The sequence below is a fragment of the Prunus avium genome, chromosome 5 (assembly GCF_965620075.1).
Source record: "Prunus avium chromosome 5, drPruAviu1.hap1.1, whole genome shotgun sequence".
Taxonomy (NCBI): domain Eukaryota; kingdom Viridiplantae; phylum Streptophyta; class Magnoliopsida; order Rosales; family Rosaceae; genus Prunus; species Prunus avium.
Window position 1 is genome coordinate 17,353,388 of NC_142288.1, and position 21,143 is coordinate 17,374,530.

The 21,143-nt window shown below is 39.7% G+C and overlaps 2 protein-coding genes and 1 pseudogene across 2 annotated transcripts; 1 reads left to right on the forward strand and 2 right to left on the reverse strand.

Moving 5' to 3' along the window:
* Nucleotides 1-64: 64 nt before the first annotated feature.
* On the reverse strand, nt 65-1,780 carry LOC110766155 (Presenilin-1). Its single transcript, XM_021969434.2, has one exon. It carries the CDS (start codon nt 1,615-1,617, stop codon nt 235-237), a length of 1,383 nt encoding a protein of 460 aa, XP_021825126.1. The 5' UTR covers nt 1,618-1,780; the 3' UTR covers nt 65-234.
* Nucleotides 1,781-2,614: 834 nt separating this feature from the next.
* Nucleotides 2,615-7,183, reverse strand: LOC110766167 (ras-related protein RABH1b). Its single transcript, XM_021969448.2, has 6 exons — nt 6,871-7,183; nt 5,363-5,433; nt 4,531-4,619; nt 4,120-4,231; nt 3,463-3,553; nt 2,615-3,029 (listed from the first exon to the last, which is right to left on the reverse strand). The coding sequence occupies exons 1-6, from the start codon at nt 6,985-6,987 to the stop codon at nt 2,886-2,888; spliced, it is 624 nt and encodes a 207-aa protein (XP_021825140.1). The 5' UTR covers nt 6,988-7,183; the 3' UTR covers nt 2,615-2,885.
* A 10,998-nt stretch (nt 7,184-18,181) lies between these two features.
* LOC110766161 (protein ANTAGONIST OF LIKE HETEROCHROMATIN PROTEIN 1-like) lies at nt 18,182-20,243 on the forward strand (annotated as a pseudogene).
* Nucleotides 20,244-21,143: the final 900 nt, after the last annotated feature.

The following is a 21,143-nucleotide window of genomic DNA, read 5'->3' on the forward strand; positions in this document are numbered from 1 at the left end:
CTGATGGACATAACTTATAAAAGGGACTAAAAAACACAACAGTTTTTTTTGGTCTCAAAGTGACTGTATTACCCAATTTACTGATTCAGGATGGACCACGAGGAATTACATGTGAAGGATAGAGAGAAATTTCAGGGAACAATACCTTTTAATTTGTATACAGATCTCATGCCTACAAAAACATCAGCTTTTCTCTTGAATGTACATCTCTCTTACCAATAAAGTAATTGACTATCAGAACATCACTAAATTTGTAGCTGTCCCAACAACAAAAGGCTCCATCAATAACCGAGTCAAGAAGTAAAAAACGACACCCAATGTAATCGATATAGGCAGAGCAGGCAAAGCTCGATGACACACTGACAACAAAATAAGAGTGCACCCAAGTCCGGAAATAATGGCAAGATAACAGGCATACACAGTCATAAGGTCATACATTGCAGCTCTGCCCACAAGAACACTGTAGAACACGAAATCCCCAAGACCAAGTTTAATACCTTTACTGAACATTTCGCTACCATCCCTCCTCAACTGCTCTCTCTCATTCCCCAGTCCTGTCATTTCAACAAGAGGGGACATTTCCTCATTAATAATCTCAGATGCTCCACTGCTAAATTGCGTAGCTCTATCAGACTGAACAATCACAGTTGAATATCCCGAAGAATCACTGCTTAACGACTGCCTATCCCGTGCATTCTCCTCTGATAGTAACCTCTCCCCTTCATCTCTATTACTCTCATGTCCCTCACTCCCAAAACTTCCAAACTCAACCGCACTGTACTCTGAATTACCACGACTTTCATTCTCATTTCGATTCACATTGTCCCTTGTGACTGCCTGAAGCTCAACTGACCCTGAATCCGAAGCCCCAGCAACCAAAAGCTCTAATCCGGACCCACGACGCTGAGTATTTCGTGGCACAGTGGGGCGAGCCTCGTAAACCAAAGCGGGGAGCTCCTCATCCCGGCTAGAGGCCAACTCCACCAACAGCTTAAGCGGCCCACCGGGTGCAAGCACAGCCACCAAATCATACACAGCCAGAGCCACAAGCAAAACCCAAGTGGTCCATTCGGGCAACTTGGTAAACCAAGCCGCCACAATAATCCCCAAACAAACCATATAAGCTTGGCGTAGAAAAATGGGTATCCCACCAGAGAACACAGACAACACACCCACAACAGTGAAATTGAAAAGCAGCAAAAAGCAAGTGATGGAGTCAATGGGTATCGAGAAATGCTGGATTATGGACAAGAAAATCGAACCTCCCATGGTGCCGAGGACGAAGAAGGCGGAGAAGCGCATGTAGTTCTTCAAGAAGTTGGTGAAATTGTAGTAGTAGAGAAGGACGAGGAGGAAGGTGACGATGGCGATGAGGACGACGAAGACCAAGGCGTTGAGGAGAGCACCTTCGAGCTTTTGGGAGGCGGAGTCGGAGGGGCTCTCGAGGTAGACGAGGTTGGCGGCGGTGCGGATCGGGGGAGCTGAGGCGGCGGCGGAAAAGGGGTTGGAGGGAGAGAGAGCGTAGACTAAGAGAACTACGAGGAGCATGCAGATGGAGACCGGCGACATGACGCCGATAATTTCAACGCCGATCGACTCTAGGATGCTCGACTCCATGGTTTTGTTTCGTTAGCGACTTTCGTCGAGCACTTGGTAGGTGTGTGGGGATGGTTACCGCATTTTCGTCTGTGCGAGGATTTTTGGGCACTTGGAGGATTTTAGTATCTGAGATTGCTGAAGGGAGAGGGTCAACCACTGTAGCTTTGCTATATTGGCATATTTTGTTATTGGTCTTAATGAATTAAAACGACAACCAGTCCAACAAAAATTAGTGATTATTTACTTTGTTTATTGAAATATTATGTTTAAGAACACAATAAATTATAGTGATTATATATATTGTTTAAAAATAAACGTTGGTTGTGGAGGGCTTATAATTCGATTCCCTCTTCCCCTAATATCGCATGTATATCGAAGATAAAAAAGGATATCGCATGTATATCGAAGATAAAAAAGAATAGAAGTTGGTTGTAGAAGAGACTAGTGTGAAATTGCAGATAATTTTTTTTTATTCCTGTTATCATGCTCATGCTAAATTGCTATAAGCTTACAACGAATTACTTGAGATTCTGTGTTCAAATTATCTTTCCTCAACATCGGTTAGAAAAATAATAAAAATTAAGCGAACTGCCTATGAGTACACATGAATAGTTTAATTTAATATAGCCCATTATATTGAACTTAAACTTACTCAAAACAGATACGAATAAGAACAAAGAAAGCACCTCTGGTATACTTTGCTCTTTAGGAGATTGATTACCAATGTTGTTTTGAAAAGCATTTGAAACTCTTTTTACCGAAAACCCAAAAAAGAATTTGAAACTATCATTAGAACGGTCAAGGGAAATGGTAGCACAAACCAGTGTTATAGGCTAGTAGCATAACCAAAATGACAGCAGCCCATATCCAGTGTTTTCAATTTGCATGGTAACAAGTTTATAAGGTTCGTCTTTCAATAAGCCGACTGCTATGGTGAGTCGCCCACTGCTCCCACCATAATCCAAGGCATTCATGAACTTCTAGAGAATATTCCAGTCATTATACTCAATGTGCATCAACGAAATTCAGGTAGCAAAATTATTATGTAACTGAAACAACAAAATCCCCAATCACGTTCTTTTTACACCCCTAAAGTCTCTTCCAGCTACATGTGTACCTATGAGGGTTTTATGATTTTTGTCAAGCAAACCAGTAAGATTTATACCTATGACAAATACTTCCAAATAAATGAGAAATTCCAAATGAAACCTTTACAGATCAGGCTGCAAAATCAAAGAGCAAAGTACAAAGCACGAGCACACAAAACGTTCATGGCAAAGGCTGCATTAACAAGAGCATCCAGACTGAGCTTGCGACTGTGATGCACTGCCGCCCGTAGACTTCAGATTCACATCAACCATGTCTTCTTGCTTTGTTGATGACAGTGTTTCCATTCCTGGTAAAGCTGCAGCAATTTTCCTAAACAGTGCCTGAACAAAGATTCATGAAGAAATCATGCACTTATAAGCACTGAAAAGTTCAACAGTGAAGACAACACCATCAGATTGGAGGCACCATGGCGATTGACATACTACTTACTGAAAATAATCAGAACAGGATGATTTGACACCCAATTTAAGGAGAACTATCCAATTAGATGCTAAAAGGGTCAAATCAACTGCCCAAACATATTTCTACTTTAATAGAGGATGCCCAGTACCCACGAACAAGGATCAAGCCTTAGCATCTGATCCTTTATGTTTTATCCTCATCCAAGAAAATGTAATAAGTTCTTTCACCTTTTTTTTTCAACAGCTAAAACTCTAAAGAGAGAGGTGTATCCCAGAACCCTCAAGTGCATTCCATGCCTTTTCACTTTCTATTATAGAGATAGGAAATCAAGAAAAAAATTCAAGTTCCTACCTTTATATTAAAACCAGCTTTTGCACTAGTTTCAATGAACATGACATTGAGGTCACGACCCTTAGCTTCTCCTTCCTCTACAGAGACTTGCCTGTGGAAATTACACATCAAAATATAGTAGTGTAAACTTAGTGATTGATACTTTTTAGGGCCTTATTGGGTGGCCTAAAATTAATAATTGAATTTGATACTTTTTAGGGCCTTATTAGAGCATACTGGGCGTCTACGCATGCAACCAGAAGTTTGGATTAACTTATACTAGTTGGTGGCAAAGTGAATGGATTTGGAGAAACAGCTGGGTAGAGTAGAATCCGTCAAGAAAAGAAGTGAGCAACCGTTAATTGAGTAGTGGGTAAGAAACGTGAATATGGGGAAGCATAATATTTTTCTGTTTATTATTTTACCATCTTCAAATGAATTTGGTTTCTTCGAGAAAAATTGTTTTACCAAATGATAAATTTTAATTCTTTACCCATTTTCTTTGAATGCAATACTAAACTTTTTCATGAAAATGTTATCAACCCTCATACCAAATACTTGTAATGTTAGCTAATATTCACTGTAAACAAAGCATTGGAATGAGAATAGACAGAAAAATGAACAATAAACCAAGCTAGTCCAGAAATCAAATATAGAGAACCTATGGCTAAACGTTACCTCTTGTCAACGAGGTCGGTTTTGTTTCCAACCAGAACAATAATAACATCACTTCCCCTCTCAGTGCGCACTTCATCAATCCACTTTGAAGTGTTTAGGAAAGTTTGTCTGCCTGCACAACAGGTTACCAGAATGGTCAAAAGACATTCCTCATGTTTGTAGCATGACAAGAATAAGGGAGTGAAACAAGATTTGAGTCAATAAGAAAAAAATGGCTGAATAAAAGTTCAAATTTTCAATTAATCTAGATCACAAGAGAAGCGCATATAATAATGAAATTTACAAGCTTTAGTAGACCAACATGCCTATGGATGATAAGTAGCTACATAAGCCAAGAATTATTCATCCTGGACTAAATAAGTGGATTCGAGGTAGATAATCAAGTGGAAGACAAATTACAAACTTGCATACTTGCAACATCGTATACAATTACTGCAACAGAAGAATCCCTAATGTAGCTTGGAATGAGACTTCTAAATCTTTCCTGTCCAGCTGTATCCCTGCCACCATATAAAATAAGAAAGGATCAACCTTCCAAACCAAACTAATGTCTGGGAAAATCCTAGAAAGCCAAAATATGAAAACCAATTACGTGTCTGATAATAGTGATCATGGACATTAATGTCCAACAAGTGAAGGAGACAGCAAAACTGATATATGCATAAGCCCGCAACTAATAGTACTACATGTATATTCCTAACAGCAGCTACATTTACTATAAATCTCATGTCATATAGCTAACAGCGGCTATGTTTACTCCTTCGAAATTTACAATAAGGTGAGGTGTACTTGAGAGTAAACATGCAAAACCAAGTGGACTCTTCTGATAAGATATGATACTTTCAGCCCTCCATGTGTATCATTATGGCAGTGGGAACCTCAATGTTACATTAAATTGAAACCATAACCCTACTGAAGGTACTAACTAACAGTTCAGACCTTGATGGAAAGTTAGATAGCCAGAAAAGTATTTAGTCTGACATAATTCATAGATACCTAGACACTAATCTTTGTGCATTCAGCAGTTCATGTTTGTTAAAAAAAACCCACCAACAGACATATCAACAAGATCTATATAAGCATGTAATATATAATTTAAAAAACATAGTCAACCTCCTGGAAGAAAATATGGACATAGTTGGAGTGAGATGCAAAGAAAGAACTAGACAACTAGAGACAGTATGAACTTCACTGTCATCCATGAATGGTTCAGTACAATAAACCATTGAGGTGCCAGTCTTACCATAACTGCAGTCGAATAGTTCGATCTTCAAGATACATAGTTTTTGATAAAAAGTCAATACCAATTGTAGCCTGATCATCAAAAAAAAAATTAGTATTCATTAGACTACAAAGAAGACATTTGGAAAGTCAGATAGCTTCAGCAGATAGCTCATAAAATAAGATATAAAACTGGGAGGGTGGGTACAACAGGAACAAAAGAAATTGAAGATTTACCCCAAAAGAAAAAAACTGATCTCTCTCTCCAGCTTCTGGAGTGGATTAAGAGAATGGGGTGCACTATGTTCCAAGAATTCTACTAGATCATGGGTAACAGCATTGTACAGCTAATAGCCAAAACATATCTTGCTTAGGTCTCAACTAATGAAACAGCAGCTACCTCATCAAATGGTGCAGGTTAATTTGAAAATTAGAAAAATTGGTTAGAAAATGATTTTGTACTGGTGCCTATTCAAGAACCTTCACAAATGTTTCCCATGAAGGAAAGTGGTCGACAAAGAATTAGGGCGCTAATGGTCTGTACAAGCAATTTAAACGACCAATTCCATTAAAGTAGTTAACCGCATCATCATCAAGTTAACATCAACAAATCTAATCAATAATGGATTCTGTCACTGAAATCAATGTCATGCAACCATCCATAGCCCAAATCTCAAAACAAAAGCAGCAAGAAAAGGACAAAAAACCAGTATATCTTGTGACTGAGGTTATGTCCCTGGACTTGTAAAACGAATGAACTCAGAAACAAGAAGGTCCAAGGACCAAACCAAAGAGATCAAGAGCAATAGAGAATCATTACAAATAAAGCAAGCAACCATACAGAAACAAGACTCCCTAGGCTGCTAGCCTAGTGGGATGTTCCAATCAGCAGCAATGGTGGAATTTGATTTGAAACCAATGGAGCAAATCCTACTCCTAACAATATTCAAAGCCAATTTAAGTGTGGCAATAGGTGGGCAGGCAAGAGGTGCAACAACAAATCCTGCAGTTTCTTTAACAATATCACCAAAAACAAGGGATGGGTATTAATTGCTAGTAGTGCAAAATCACATCAACAACCTAGCAAAAACTTACTCCATTGCCTTCGTAATATTTCTTTTGTTTTTCTGATATGAAACCAGGTAATGTACACCAAAAATTTACTGCAATCCAATCAATCTACTGAATATTTGTATTGAAATGGACAATCTCTAGCACAGCACATAAAAAATGCCCTTCTCTTGCGAATGTAAAACCATACGCTCGGCACAAGCATTGAATGGTTGGTTGGTGACAACGGGCAAGAAAGTTCAACAGGCCGACTTAAATCTTGAAAAATTTATTGTCTTACAAGTTAAGTTTTCCAATGATTTGAAAACAAAACCCAAAAAATAAATTTAAAATACCCAAAAATCAAAACAAGTAGATCAGCATTCAGCACTGAAGAAAAAGTCTTTGGAATTGATCTGAGCTGCAAATTACAAAATTCACATTCAAATGAGCTGGGATTTGATAATATTGTGAAAGTACCTGATAGGTGTTGTCGAATTTGTCGTACATGAAGCGGGTGATGATGCTGGTTTTGCCCACTGACTGGTCCCCTAAGAAAACCAGCTTGTATTTTGCCAAAGCTGACACTGGTGCCATTTTTTCCCAGATCAGATACAGAGAGATGGAGAGGGAAAAAAACTGAATGAATTGAAGGGTAACTCAGCTTAAGAGGGTTTCTGGTATTAAAATTTGGTATCGGAGAATTGGAGTGTGGCTTCGCCTGGGTTGTAACTTGTATACTTGTAATTCTGTGCTTTCCGCATCAAATGTTCCAGGACGAAGAAACAACTAAAACCATGTAAACGGGTCGGGTTATGGGAAGCCTTTGTATAGTTTTTTTTTTTTTTTTTTTTGACAAAAAAATATTGGAAAGGTGAAATCGAACCTAGTACCTCGCATGTACCGTGTATGGGTAAATGTTCTTAACCACTTTGAGCTACAAACCTGTTTGTACCCAAATCTTTCCCGGAAGACAATCCAGCTTAAAGCAATATAGGTGGCTGGGCTTGTAGTCCCAAGACCATGACTCAGGACCTCAGCTTGGATAACAAGGCTAAGCCCAAGTCATGAATTAGGCCCAAATTATGCGGCCCATGGAGTCCTGACCGAACAAAATTGAACAAGCATCGGCTAAAAAAGATTCCCCATGCGTGTTACTTGATAAATTGACTTCAAGGCAAACGACAAAAGGAATTATGGAACGTCAAACTACTTCTTGGAACTTGAGAAGAAGCATCTATCAGAAGGGTGCATTTTTGCTCACCACTTTAACCACAGGTGTACCCTCACCACCCTCCTCAATGCTTGACACGTGTCCATAGACATAACCATAGTTAACTTTTGCTTTGTATTTATGGAATCATAGTTATGTCTATGGACACGTGTCAAGCATTGAGGAGGGTGGTGAGGGTACACCTATGGTTAAAGTGGTGAGCAAAAATGCTCCCCTATCAGAAAGTAACCTGAAGACCAGTGATCGAGGTGAAATTTGATAGTGGGACGATAGCTCACGTAAAGTTTTGGGCGGTGGCAAAGATCCTCGAGCGACTCGCCTATAAATAGCAGAGGAAGTTTTCCATTTTATCATCATCAATCTCTCCAAAAAAAAAAAACCGAAACTCTGTTCAATATATTTATTAAATGAAACTTAGAATAATTTTACTGGTTTCTTAGGCCTCAATGTAGGATATCACCAAGAACTCTTAAGCTTGTTCAAAGTTTTTGAGCATCACCCTCGTAATCATTCATCCAATATATCAACAAGAAGCTTTGTTCTTCGCAAAGTTCATTTGAGCACCATCTAATTCATTTTCTTTCTTAACTCTTTCTTTCATCTTATCTCAAAGAGAACTTAAGAGATCTTCTTAACAACAAAGCACGACAACACCTGAAACCCAACACGAAGCAAGTAGTCTTGTTGCCAAGACTAAGAACCCAACGGCTAAGAAAACGTCCCAAACTCGGGTTTGATTGTTTGATGAAGTCATGACCAAGTCGCTTAAAATCTTTTTTGTTTTCACAGCCGTCAACGACCATAAAAACTGGCACGCCGCACAAAAATCATACCAAGAAAGACAACTATGTTGCCTATGCTATTCAGTCATGTTTAATTATTTTCCTTGCAGGAATAATTAAATAAAGGGCTAAAAGCTTTTCAGGCCCTTGCCCTTAGGGGCCGTTTGGTTCATGGGAAAGGAGGCTTGGGAATGGGAATTCAATTGCTTTCCCATGTTTGGGAAGTCCAGGCATGGGAAACGGATTCCTGGCACATGGAAAAGTAGGGGGGAAAGTGAAGCCCCCCTCTTAACTTGGGTTTTATTTTCCCTCTTCATGAGAAAGTTTGGGAAAATGAGCCAACATTCAATGCACAATTTTCATGACTATTTTGTCCCTATGAACAATTTATAATTACAACATATCATTAAATACATTCTTTTTTTTATTTGATTTAATATGGGTATAATTGGAAAATTATACAAATTTAGTTTTCCATTCCTACTCAAAACAAACATGGGAAAGGAAACAAAGTGAAATCTCCCGGTTACTTTCCCAATATTACCAAACGCGGGAAAGGAATCTTTCATTCCCATTCCTTGGGAAATGACATGGGAATTGATTTCCCCTCAAATCCATTCCGTGAACCAAACGGGGCCTTAGTGTAGCTCTTAAAACACTTTGGTAACAAAAGGAATGAAAAATTCACTTTACTACTCGAAAGTTTAATGAGTTTCAGTTTTTACAATTTAATTATTTTTTTCGTCAATTTGGTACCCAAACATTGATTTGCATTTGCCTATCATTTTCATACATTCGTTATTCTATAAGAAAACTATTTCATTAACCTATAACTAAGGTTGGGCTTGGTCCTGCTCGGCTCGATTTTGAGCCAACGCAAGCATCAAATCAAAACTCTCGGTTAAGCGAATATCAACACTGATGTTGAACCACCACACTGGGAAACCGACAGCTGTGAGGTGGGCGGGGAGTTCTCCAGATCTGATCTAAATCGCAACATAGACACAGAGAATAAGAGGAAGAAAGATGGTTGTGAAAAGAGAGAGAAAGAGAGATATGGGCACATAGCTTATCGAATCTCGTTGCGACTGTTAGTGTTTGTTCAGGATGACATCTTTTCTCCTTCTTACCCCATCACCCCCATCCTTCTCTTTCCTCGTCAACCCCCTCCTCATCTTCCCTCATCACCCCCATACCCCTCTTCCCTTGTCAACCCCTTCTTCTCTTCACCCGTTGATCAGTGCATAATTGTATATCATTTCGTACCCTTTTAACTTATGATTTAGTTATGTTTTTGAGTTAAATTGTGCTTTTAATCTCTTTTGTGTTTGTCATTTAGTTAATTGAGCTTTAGGTAGCATTGGTGGCTTTGGATAGAAAAAGATGTAAAATGGTGCAAAAACGTGCAAAACTGGACTGAGTTAGCAACTTGTTTCGAACCTAACATCTTCATCCGACCTTAGATTGGCCCACATGACATGTGGTTGGAAAAGATGACATTCTAGACTTCAAGTTGGAGGGTTCAAAGTCGTCATTTGCTGAAGGGAAACCCAAGTTATGATGCAACGAAATTGTTGGTCATTCTAACCTAAGCATGAGCTACTTGTTGCTTGGTCATGTTGAGTTATGCATGAGCTATTGTTTCTGGTGGGATTTGTTGGTGAGCAGAGAAGATGTGCAGCAACCAAATAAGAAAAGAAACTAATTTTCAAATGCATTGGTTTGTTAGGTGAAGTGGGTGTTGTTGGTAGAGGCAAAATTCAATTCAGAATTCTCCTTTCCTTCTCCCTATAAATACCACTTCCATTCCACACCAAAAGAATGAACCACATTCAGGGATACACACTCCCACAATTCATCCATCCTTCATTCCACACTCCCACAATTCATCCATCCTTCATTCCATCCTCTACACTCCCATCATTCATCAAACAACTTCAGAAATCACCCTCAAACACTCCGAGAATCAACCAAAAACTCTAAGCAGCCCCAAATCACCAAAACTGTCCTAGCAAGCCTCTCTGCTATTTCCCTACAAATTTCCTCTTCTTCAGCCATCACCACTCACCCAAATTTATCCCAAATCACTTCCTTAACCTTCATACCTTCTAGACGTGGACAAGCTCTTGGAGAAGCATTAACACCACAAGAACTTCATAAAATGGTTTTTCTACTCTTATTGTACTCATTATGTTTTGTCAGTTCTGTTTATGTTATTTTGGCATTATGAGTAGCTAAATACATATATAAGGTTTTGATGTAACCTAACATGAATATTCTGGGTTTTTAAGTTTTAAGTTTTAAGTTTGATTTCAAGATTCTGGTTCTTATTCATTATGCTTATAAGTTAATATGCTTGTTTGAATGATTGATCACCATTAAAACTTGTATGTTAGCTATCTTGGTTGTAATTAAGAATAGACACCATATACCTTAATTTGAATTGAACTATGAATAGGAAAAGTATGTATGGACATTCGACAACAGGGATTAGATACATGCTTGGTTGTTTAAAAAATCTTCTATGCTTAATGGATTTCTAATGCTTGATTTAGGTTTGACAACAATGACTTAATTAGAGAATTAGGAACACAAAGTTAGGACCAAACACCATGGCTTAATCATACTTTAGCTAGAATCAATCTTTGAATATGAATTAGACTTGTCACTTGAATCCTTATAACCCAGGATTGGATTGTTATGGTGAATCGAATGCCTTGGTCTCCAAATTTGTCTTCCAACCCATAAGACCATTCTTTGAAACACTTGTTTACTTTTCTTTTGTTTGCAATTTCGTTTTGTTTCATTTGTTTTCACAATCACAATCACTCTCACTTTAAATTCAGTTTTAGATTCAACTTCCTGTTTTTCTTGAATTAGGTAATCTAAGTACGTAACTAAGTTTAACTTCTTAGTCCTCGTGGATATGACCTCATTCTTGTCTTACTATACTAGTAATTGGCATGTACAATTGCGAGTTAACAAAATTTTGGTGTCGTTGCCGGGGACTGAACAAAAGTTCTTCCCTTGTTATGTGCCCAAGATTACCCTATTCTTTTTAGTGTTTTCTAATTAATTCAATTTTTTGTTTAAGGTAGTTTATGTCTAAAAGACCATTTCTTGAACAAGTGAGTTCTTCGTTCAGATGTTCTAGATCATTGGAAGGAAGACCAATGTTGCAACCCATCCAGGTGATCTTTGAAATTCAGAATCGACTAGAAAGAGTCAACTGCAAAAAAGCAAGCTCTTGCCACATTTACAAGTCTTGCTCTCCACACTTACCTTCCTAGTTCTTCACTTTCGAAGAAGAAGAAGAGATGGTTAACAATGAGTATGTTGGCACTAAAACTGAACAGATAGAGATGAGTGCAACTTACAAGTGATGTGGACGATCTTGAGATCGATTGAGTGTTAGACGCAGATTCTTCCTGTCCCTGGATGCTGATCCTGAATGGAAGGAAGCCGAGACTCGTAAAGTCTATGGAACCGGTGTGGAACCAGCCTAAGACCCTCCGATGCCAAAGTAAGTTTGTTTCTAAGAGCTTTTGCTGTTGACAATATATTAGTATAAAAGTCAAGTTGAAGAAGTCTCACCCTTGTATTGTAGTGAAGGGGTCTCTTTATAGAGGGCATTTTGTATGCTCTTGGTACTTAATTTCGATGTGGGACTCGTGGGAGGCCCCTACGAGGTTGACACGAGTCTTTAGATATTTCGGGCGGGTGCTTCGAGGTTGATTCCGCAGAATTGGTAGGGGATACCGATTGTAGACTATGCTGGGCCTATAGCGACCGTTTTGCTGCTTTGAGACAATATCATCGGTAGCCGATGCTGATTGTTCGGAGCCTTGGGCACTTGGGGAGTTTCTCTGATCCACGTGTCACTGGATGAATGGAGGGTCAGATATGGTACAAACAGTAGTCCCCCAAGTTACTGATTGAGAAGCGACTTCTCGGTTGGGGACTTGAATCTGTCTTCGGCATTCTGATCCGGACTCTATGGTCTCATGGTTGCCGATGGTGGCATGTAGTCCCCCAAGTGCCCGAGCGAGTGAGCTTTGAAAAGAGACGGCATTCGATACCGAATGGTCCGAGAGGCTAGTGTAGGTCAGGGTTTAGGAACACCTGCCATTCGGCACGAGAGGTGAATGAGAACAGTAATACTGTGAGCTTGAAAATACGGCCGAAGCTTCCGTGCTGAGAGGACTAGAGCGTAGGCGAGCTTTTCGAGCTCAGGGTACCGAAGCTCGGCATCCTGCAGGGCCTGGCTAGTATAGAAAATTGGGAGTTCTATGCCGTTCGGCTTGCAAATGAGCACAGAACTGAGTGCCGTTGCCGAAACCGAGAGGTAGATGATAAGTTCTTCACTGGGAAGAGGGGTGGATAATAGGGGCACTCTACTCACTGGATGTGTTTCCGAGAGTACCGTAGTACCCTAAAAAAGGGATTGACTCACCTTAATTTTAGGCTTAACCGAAAATGTTCATTGGCCCAACTTCGGGCCCACTTGAAGAAATTGAAAGTTAAAGATGAGATATGGTACCTGAATAAAGTGAGGACAAGCAAGTAGTGAATGAGTTGAAAAAGACACTAGACTAGACACATCATTGATTGAAAACTCAATGATCGTTTCTTACTTTTCTTTTTCGGAATTTTCTACTTTTTCTATGTACTAAAAATGTAGGCAACTCCTTTAAAGGACCGTTAGCGCTGGTGGCAATAGCCGGTAGGTTGGCAAAAACTAATGGTTGAAGGTAATAGCGCCTTCTCATACCAAAAAAAAAAAAAAAACAAAGGTAATAGTGCTTATTGGAGAAGTTCCCATCATTGGGTTCGAGTCCTTGCTTTTTGAGATGGTTTGGCCTATCCTATTCTTTCTAAGCTTATTATTTGACTGTGTAAACCAGGTTGCTTCTATCCTTCGGAGCATTGAGCTGCCTATCAAAATAAAGGACTCTTTTTTGTTTTTTGACTGGGTCATGGGGGACGGGAAGGACCTCAATCACTGAGCTAAACCCAAGCAAGGACGCATGCCATTATTGCTTTTAAGAATAATAAAGCAATGAATTCTTGTACTTAGGCTTAGTTTGGTATTGCTGTGCTTTTTAAAAAAATTGCTTCTACTGTGCTGCGAGAATAAACAACTGTGAAGTGAAGCAGCTAAGCGTTTGGTAATCTATATTTATAAAAGTGCTGTGAATATAAAAATCAGTGTTGTGGTGTTTGGTAAACTTTTTTTGTAAAATGATGTGATTGTGTATAATGACCAAAAGGGTATGATAAAAAAAAATTATTTATTTATGTTTCTTTTTCAAAAGAGAAGAAATTTCAATACATCTTTTTTCTTTATTTTTTCTCTCTCCCTTTTCTCTCAACCATTCTTCTCCTTTCTTTCTCTTTTTTGACGGAGACCATTCTTCTCCCTTCTCTGCAAGTCTTTTTTTTATAGTCAAAAGTGTAAGCTTTTCCATCTCACACCTTTCTCTCTTTCTCTCCATCCATCCATCTCTTAAATTTCATCAAGATCTGGGGGCTTAGGATGTCGGCAACCTTGAGTTGGTATATGGGTTTGGAGATGACGCTTGGGACGTGGATGCTACATCCCCACCTCTCTCTCTTTGCTCTATGAATGTGAATAGTGGGATTGTAATATTGGGTTGTGTTTTGGTGGGGAAGACAAGGAAGTTGGGGCTTTGGTTTTCTTTTGCTGGAGGAGATAACTGGTGGGTAATCTGGATGGTGGATTTTTTGTGGCTATGGAGATGATAAAGTGCGGAGCTAAGGTTGGGGTTTTTTGGGTTGGAGGGGAAGGAGTTCTGGGTCTGTAAAATAGGGAGGTGGGTTGGTGGGGTTTTGGGTTGAGATGGTAGCTTTGACGGATTGAGGAAAGGGAGCAGGTTGCAGAGAGAGGATGAATCGAGCATTCCAGAAAATCCAAGAGAAACGTGTCTGCCGCGCAAATCTCACGGCCTGGAGTTCCGGGCCGAGGGGATGTGCGTTGACACGCGGTTTCCTGCTTTTGGGTGCGGTGCGGTTGTGCGCGGGCGTGCCAGCACGGTCTACCGTGCGTCGATGTGTTGATGAGTGTTGGATGGATAAGTGGTGCGCCTGTTTGAACTGTCTTCCTAGTCAAACGATTGTAGCCGAGAGAGGAACTGGTCTCGGCTGTTAGGTTCACGGCCTGAACTACAAGGCCGTTGAGTGATGGTGTTGGTGGTGGGTTTTGGGCGGTGCTCCGGCGCGCTGCTCAGGGAGCGACGGTCGTGTGATATATGGGGTGAGTGAACGAACAACAATGATGGTGCTCCGGCGCCTTGAAAATCAAGGGTCGTATGATATATTGATGAATGGATTTTCCTTACAATCTACCACTACTCCTAGGAAAGCAAGTAAAGATATTGAAAGTGCATTACAGGAAAAAATAAGTTGCTCCGTGGGAGGCTTTGTTTTGGTGTTGAACCCTTTGAATGTAGCTCGAGTCTTGTATTTATAGGAAGAGTCCATGGATGAGTAATCGAGGCTGAATTTACGCATAGTGGAGTCTAATTAGAGCAAGTGGGCAGTCCAATCGACATTTGGGATCGTGAAGTATGGTGGTGTGACCCCAGAAATCCCGGTGAATCTCGGCCGCCGCTCTTGATCGTGGGTTCTGAGCCTCTGGCCGTGGAGACGCATTTATGGCCTGGATAGCTGGTGAACCAATATCTCAGGCTGTCAGAATTCTTGTGAGAATGTCCACGTCTAATCACTCTGATCCTCATCACCAAATCCTGACTTCAGTCACTTCCCACCTTCCCTCATGCATTAAATGCTTCTTTGTGGCCAATGGGTTTGCTGCATTAAACAGGCACTACTTCATTAAATGAAGCCTGGGACCCTGCTGTCACGTGATGATTTGCCTTTAATGCCTTGACCGCGATTTTGTTCGGCCTCGGCCTCGGCCTGCGCTTGAGGCCGAGATGATCATGCCTTAGCATTTCTTCTTTTATCTTTAGGAAGGCGAAGTACCCTGGCGAAACGCTGCGTTTCAGTTTTTACGAACAAGTGCCAGGGCCGAGAGAAAGGGCTCCTTTGGCCAGCTTATGGCCGTGATTTATCAGGCACAAACAAAACGACACTTGGGAGGCTCGAACTTGGGATGATGAGGATATAGCATGTAATTGTTTGAAACAAATAAGGGCAATATGGGCAATTTGAAAGTTTCATTAAACCCTCCGCAGGCTTCTCCGCGCAGCAGTTTTCAGAAGCAGGGTGTGAGCTGCTTCTACTTTTTAGCTTTGAATGGCAGTAGATTATAAAATAAGCAGCTTAGATTGGTTTTACCAAACACTTAAACCTCCAAAACTTCTTTTCAAAGTTGCTTATTTTTTAAGCGCAGCAACCCCAAACCAAGCCTTATACCAGTGTTTTAAATTTAATACAAGAATAATGTGACTCAAACTGTAATTTAGCCAACTAAATCTAACTTTAGTCTCAGATCAGTAATCTGAAGTTTCAAAACTTAAACACTTACATTGGCGAAGCCATGAATTTTGTCAAGCGAGGTCATAACATACCTACTAATACTAAGAGGTGCAATGCAAAGACAGAATTTAGTTAAGAACAAATCAACAACTTCTTTGCTCACTTGAGCAAACAAAACTTTGTGGCTTTTTGTGTCTATTAGGAGCCTCAAGCTCACACTAGGGTTGGAGGTTGCTGCCATGTTGAACTAGTGTGATGAAGAAGACATAGCTTATTGCCAGCATATGCCTAATTATAGATTGATAATTGAAGCACTCAAACGTTGCCTTTATTGCAGTGAACCTCAACATTGTGTATCATGGTACAGGGCATTGTGCCAATGAAACTCAACATTGGAACTTGGTTTTCATCAACACGCATCTAGAGCTTGATCTCTATTTCTCTCACCCTTTTAGGACTTTAGGGAGCCACTTAGCAGATTCTTTGTGAATGCGCTTGAGATTGTTTTTGTAATCGATGTGGTAAAGCCCGAATCGTAAGGTATAGACATATCTTGAGGCTTCTTTGGAGCTAAAGGATCCTTGAGGTAGCAGATTGGCTTCTTTGGAGTTGCAGGGTCGTTTTTACCATATCTTGAGATATAATAATTGATGCCAACAAATCACAGGAACCCTTCAACAATCTCCTCTCTTCCTTGGTGAAAATGGGCAGCCTTTCCTTGACCAAATGTCTCATGCTCTTTGGATAATCTCCATATACCAATGGCTCCGTGTACCATCCAAGTTCAAAGTCCATATATCTCTTTACTGCAGCTCTGTCTTCTGTTGATTCTGAGTAAGGCTCCGCATATTCTCCTATAAGACTAATTCCACTTTGTCCACCTTGTTTCTCTGTAAAGCTCAACAATAGTGGCATGGGCTAGGACTACTAGGAGAAGGCTATGGTTCACCATGTAAGGTTCAGTGACTGAATTGCCTTCCCTGCATGGAAACCCTGCTGGAACAGAAAGCCTTCCTGGCGCATAAATTCCAAGGTCATATCCCAATTTGGCAATGATCAACGGCTTTTTGATTGCGATCCAATTTTTTACCCGATCTCCAAATGTTCTAAAACAGATTTCAGTGTAAGCCTTGAAATCATCCACAAAGGAACTTCAATGGGCTGAAAAGGATATGGTGTTAACTGCCCACAAAGGAACACATTGGTGAGAACTGCATTGGATTCCAATCATGCCTTCAGCAATTTTAGACCCTAAGAATTCATGAAAAGAAAATGATCATTTTGAATAAGATAAAAATACCTCCAACCAAAACAAAAACAAAGAGAACGCAAACCTCATCAATGCCTAGATGAACGATCCTCTCTTCAAGGGAACCAACTTCCTTAACATTGAACTTGTTCAGCATCACGATATGGTAGACATAGGCTTCACTTCCAAATTATCCATTATCATGTATGTAACAACACATACCCTCCTCCACCACCACCAGACGAACCGAGTATAGCTGAACGGATATTCTATTTTAATATATTGTATTTAAACATATAGCCGCGCTGCTATACTATTAATTACAATAAAAATTTAAAAAATCACGGCGTATCGCCGCGCGGCTATACTATTAATTTAGGAAAAATTAAAAACGCGTATAGCCAACCGATTATACCATTAATTTAGGAAAAATTAAAAAACGGAGTATAGCCGGCCGGCTATACTACTTATTTAAAAAAATTGAAAAAAACACAGCGCTCTTTTAATATATGAGTAATGCTATTTGGACACACAACATTGACACACTTAGTTGACACCCGTGGATGTGTCAATGTATCATTCGCTGAACAGAAAACGAGGAGAAAAGAAGAGCAAATGATACATTGACACATCAGCGGATGTCACTAAGTGTGTCAATGTTGTGTGTCCAAATAGCATTACTCTTATGTAACAGTATAGCAGCGCGGCGATACTATAATTAAAATAAAAAAATAAAAAATGGAGTATAGCCGGGCGGCTACACTATTAATTTCAGGAAAAAATAAAAAATGACGTCTAGCCGGTCGGCTATACTATTAATTTGAAAAAATTAAAAAAGAGTATAGCCGCTCGGCTATACGATTTATTTTTAAAAAAATAGAAAAATGGACCCAGGTATAGCCGATATTTATTATTAAAAAAAAAAAAAAAAAAAGGACCCGAGTATAGCAGAGTGGCTATACTATTAATTTCAGGAAAAAAAAAGGAATACCGTTTAAATATAAAATATAATATTTAAATAGTATAGTCGGCTATACAATTTATTTAAAAAAAATGAAAAAAAGCTATACAGGCTTTACATTTCCCTCTCTGCCTGGCTCGCTTCACTGAATCACACTTCCCATCAAAGTCTTCAAGTTCAAGGCCAGAAAAGTGGTGGGCAATTCCTCATTTGAGCTCTCATGGAGCCTCCCAAGAAATCAAAGAAAAGCAAGAAAGATAGGAAATTGAAGAAAAACTTAAGTTTGGTTCCAGTCGAGCCTAAAGCCGCAGACTCTGACTGGTGGGATAGTTTCTTCAACCCAAGGTTTTTTCTTTTCACTAAGCTCAGTCTCCAATTACTCTGCTTCCTGCTTTTTAGTGGAATGCATTCTGATTACTTGTAGTTGTAACTAAATTATCTTTATATTTTGTTTATTTTGGAAAATCTATGATGCACAGACATCTAGAACAGGTGGTGGATTTTGTTCTGTAATGTTAAATTCGGTAATGATGTTCATAATTAGAGCTCAAAACCTATAAACTGTGCTTTTGTTCAGTTAGGTTGTTGGAAAAATTGGGCTAGGCGCTAGGCGGGTCTAGGCGGGTCCATATATTTTTTTTCTGACTTTAGCTCAATTATGAAATCACTTCAATTTCTGATGGCCGCTATATGAAAACTGGCTTTTGTTTATGTGTTTTGCATCCTGAAAAGAGAAAGATGTGGTCGAAAAGTTATTGCTAGAGGGAGCAATAGAGATTTTAGCCTGTAAAATTAGTATGTAATTGTTAGGAATCTGGTTTGGCCTAAGTTGGATGAGTAGTTGGAAATCCTGACTGAATCAGACTTAGGGAATATACAGACACAGAAACACATAGTCGGGCTTTGCTTGTTGTTATATGGAAGCAAGTTTTTCTGTCTTCCTATTTCCCTTTTTGTAGATTTTTTTACTTTTTTTCGAGTTGATTTCTGTTTTGAACTTTCCATGATTACTTAACTTTATTCTGTTTGGGTGATGTAATTCATATGTGCTGCTGTGCAGATTCTTCACTATCCAATGATGAGGAGGAAAGTTTTAAGTATTTCTTTAGCGTCTCTGAGAAGACTTTTGACTATATCTATTCCCTTGTAAGAGAAGACCTTGTGTCGAGGCCACCGTCAGGTCTCATCAACATAGAAGGAAGGCTTCTTAGTGTTGAGAAACAGGTTGCAATAGCCCTGAGAAGGTTGGCATCCGGTGAGTCTCAAGTCTCAGTGGGAGCTGCATTCGGGGTAGGCCAGTCCACAGTTTCTCAGGTGACTTGGAGATTCACTGAAGCATTGGAAGAACGTGCCAAGCACCATCTTAAGTGGCCTGATTCCAACAGAATGGAAGAAATAAAGTCCAAACTTGAAGAAGCCTTTGGATTGCCCAATTGTTGTGGAGCCATAGATGGTACACACGTCATTATGACCCTTCCTACCGTTCAAACATCAGACGATTGGTGTGACCTGGAGGACAACTACAGCATGCTCTTGCAGGGAATTGTTGACCATGAGATGAGGTTTCTTGAAAGTTGTAACTGGTTGGCCTGGGGGCATGATGGTGTCTAGACTTTTAAAGTGTTCAGGATTTTTCAAGCTCTGTGAAGGTGGACAGTGTTTGAATGAAAATGTTAGAGCTTTATCTGGAGGAGTAGAGATTAGAGAATACTTAGTTGGTGGGGTTGGCTATCATCTTGGTATGTTGTTTACTTCACAATATAAGAATTGACAGTTGAGATATATTACAACCAGATGTTGCTTTATCTGGTCATCATTACTCGGGATATGGCGAACAATGCTGTAGGAAAGTTGATCCGTTGGGGAGGACTATGAGGGATATCCTAGTGAAACACTTGCTGCACCAAAGTGATTCTTGTTCTGCCAGTCTGGTTTGGTTTAAATGAGTTGGAAGTTTGGAATGGTTTCAATCTGTAAAAGTATTTGCTTCGGCAATTTCACCGGCACCAGCCATACATGACATGAAATGCTGAATTGCTTCTCTTATTTCACATTGACTTGCACAAAAAGAAATTTATGTATGTTTTCGACAGACTGTGAATCAGCCATCTTTGTATGGCGGCTTGGAAAGTAGAATGGAAGCTCATTTTGTCAGAGTCTACGAGAACTTGTAACACCAAAGAAGTTTAAAGCCAAAGATATCCCACAAAAATAATACATTTTTATTTTAAGCTGCGGCATACAACTCGTTAGTAACAAAAAGTAAGACAAGCAGCAATATATGTAAAAGAAAAATAATATGATAAACAAAGCAAACACCATCAGAGTGAGTTTCCTTTGATTAGAAGATGGGGCGTGGCATGTACAGCAGGATCTCAAAACTAAGCAAGACCCAATACTCTCTATAAAATATGGCAAAACAAGTAGAGCTCTCTAAAAAGAAAAACCTTATGGACAATGAGACAAAACTAATGCCTCATCATTACTTTAAAACTATACCATGGGACCATGAAATTCCATTGCTTCAATCTCCCTTGGTTGGGGGTTGTATGCATGCACAGAAGGGCGCTTTCTTGCATTTCTGGTTGGTTCTATTGCCACCATAGATATAGTCACTCAGAAGAACTCTTGTTTTCCGCTCCGCGATCCTTGTTGATTCTCTGCTTTCCTTTTCACCATCAAGTTTCAGAAGAATAAATTGCAGTTTCTGCAACTCCAACTGTAGCTGCCCAATTTTTTCGGGCCTCATTCTTCTCACAGACTCACACTCCCACTTTCATCCGACACTACCCCAGAAGCTCCATCAGAGAACAGAGGACCACCTTCAACGTTCTTCATCAATTTTTGATTGACATCAAACAACTTAGTGATGGCCTCGTCAGCTTCTTCCAGCTGCCCCTTCACGTTTTCAAATTCAATACCTTTGCCCTTTTTGCTCTTTTCAGTAATCTCCACCTTCCTCTTCAGGTCTTCCACGGTTATTTGAAGGTTTGTCAACTTTTGTACATCAGAATCAATATAAAAAGCAAGTCTTTCAAAAGACTTTCTGGCTAGAAGACCATACAC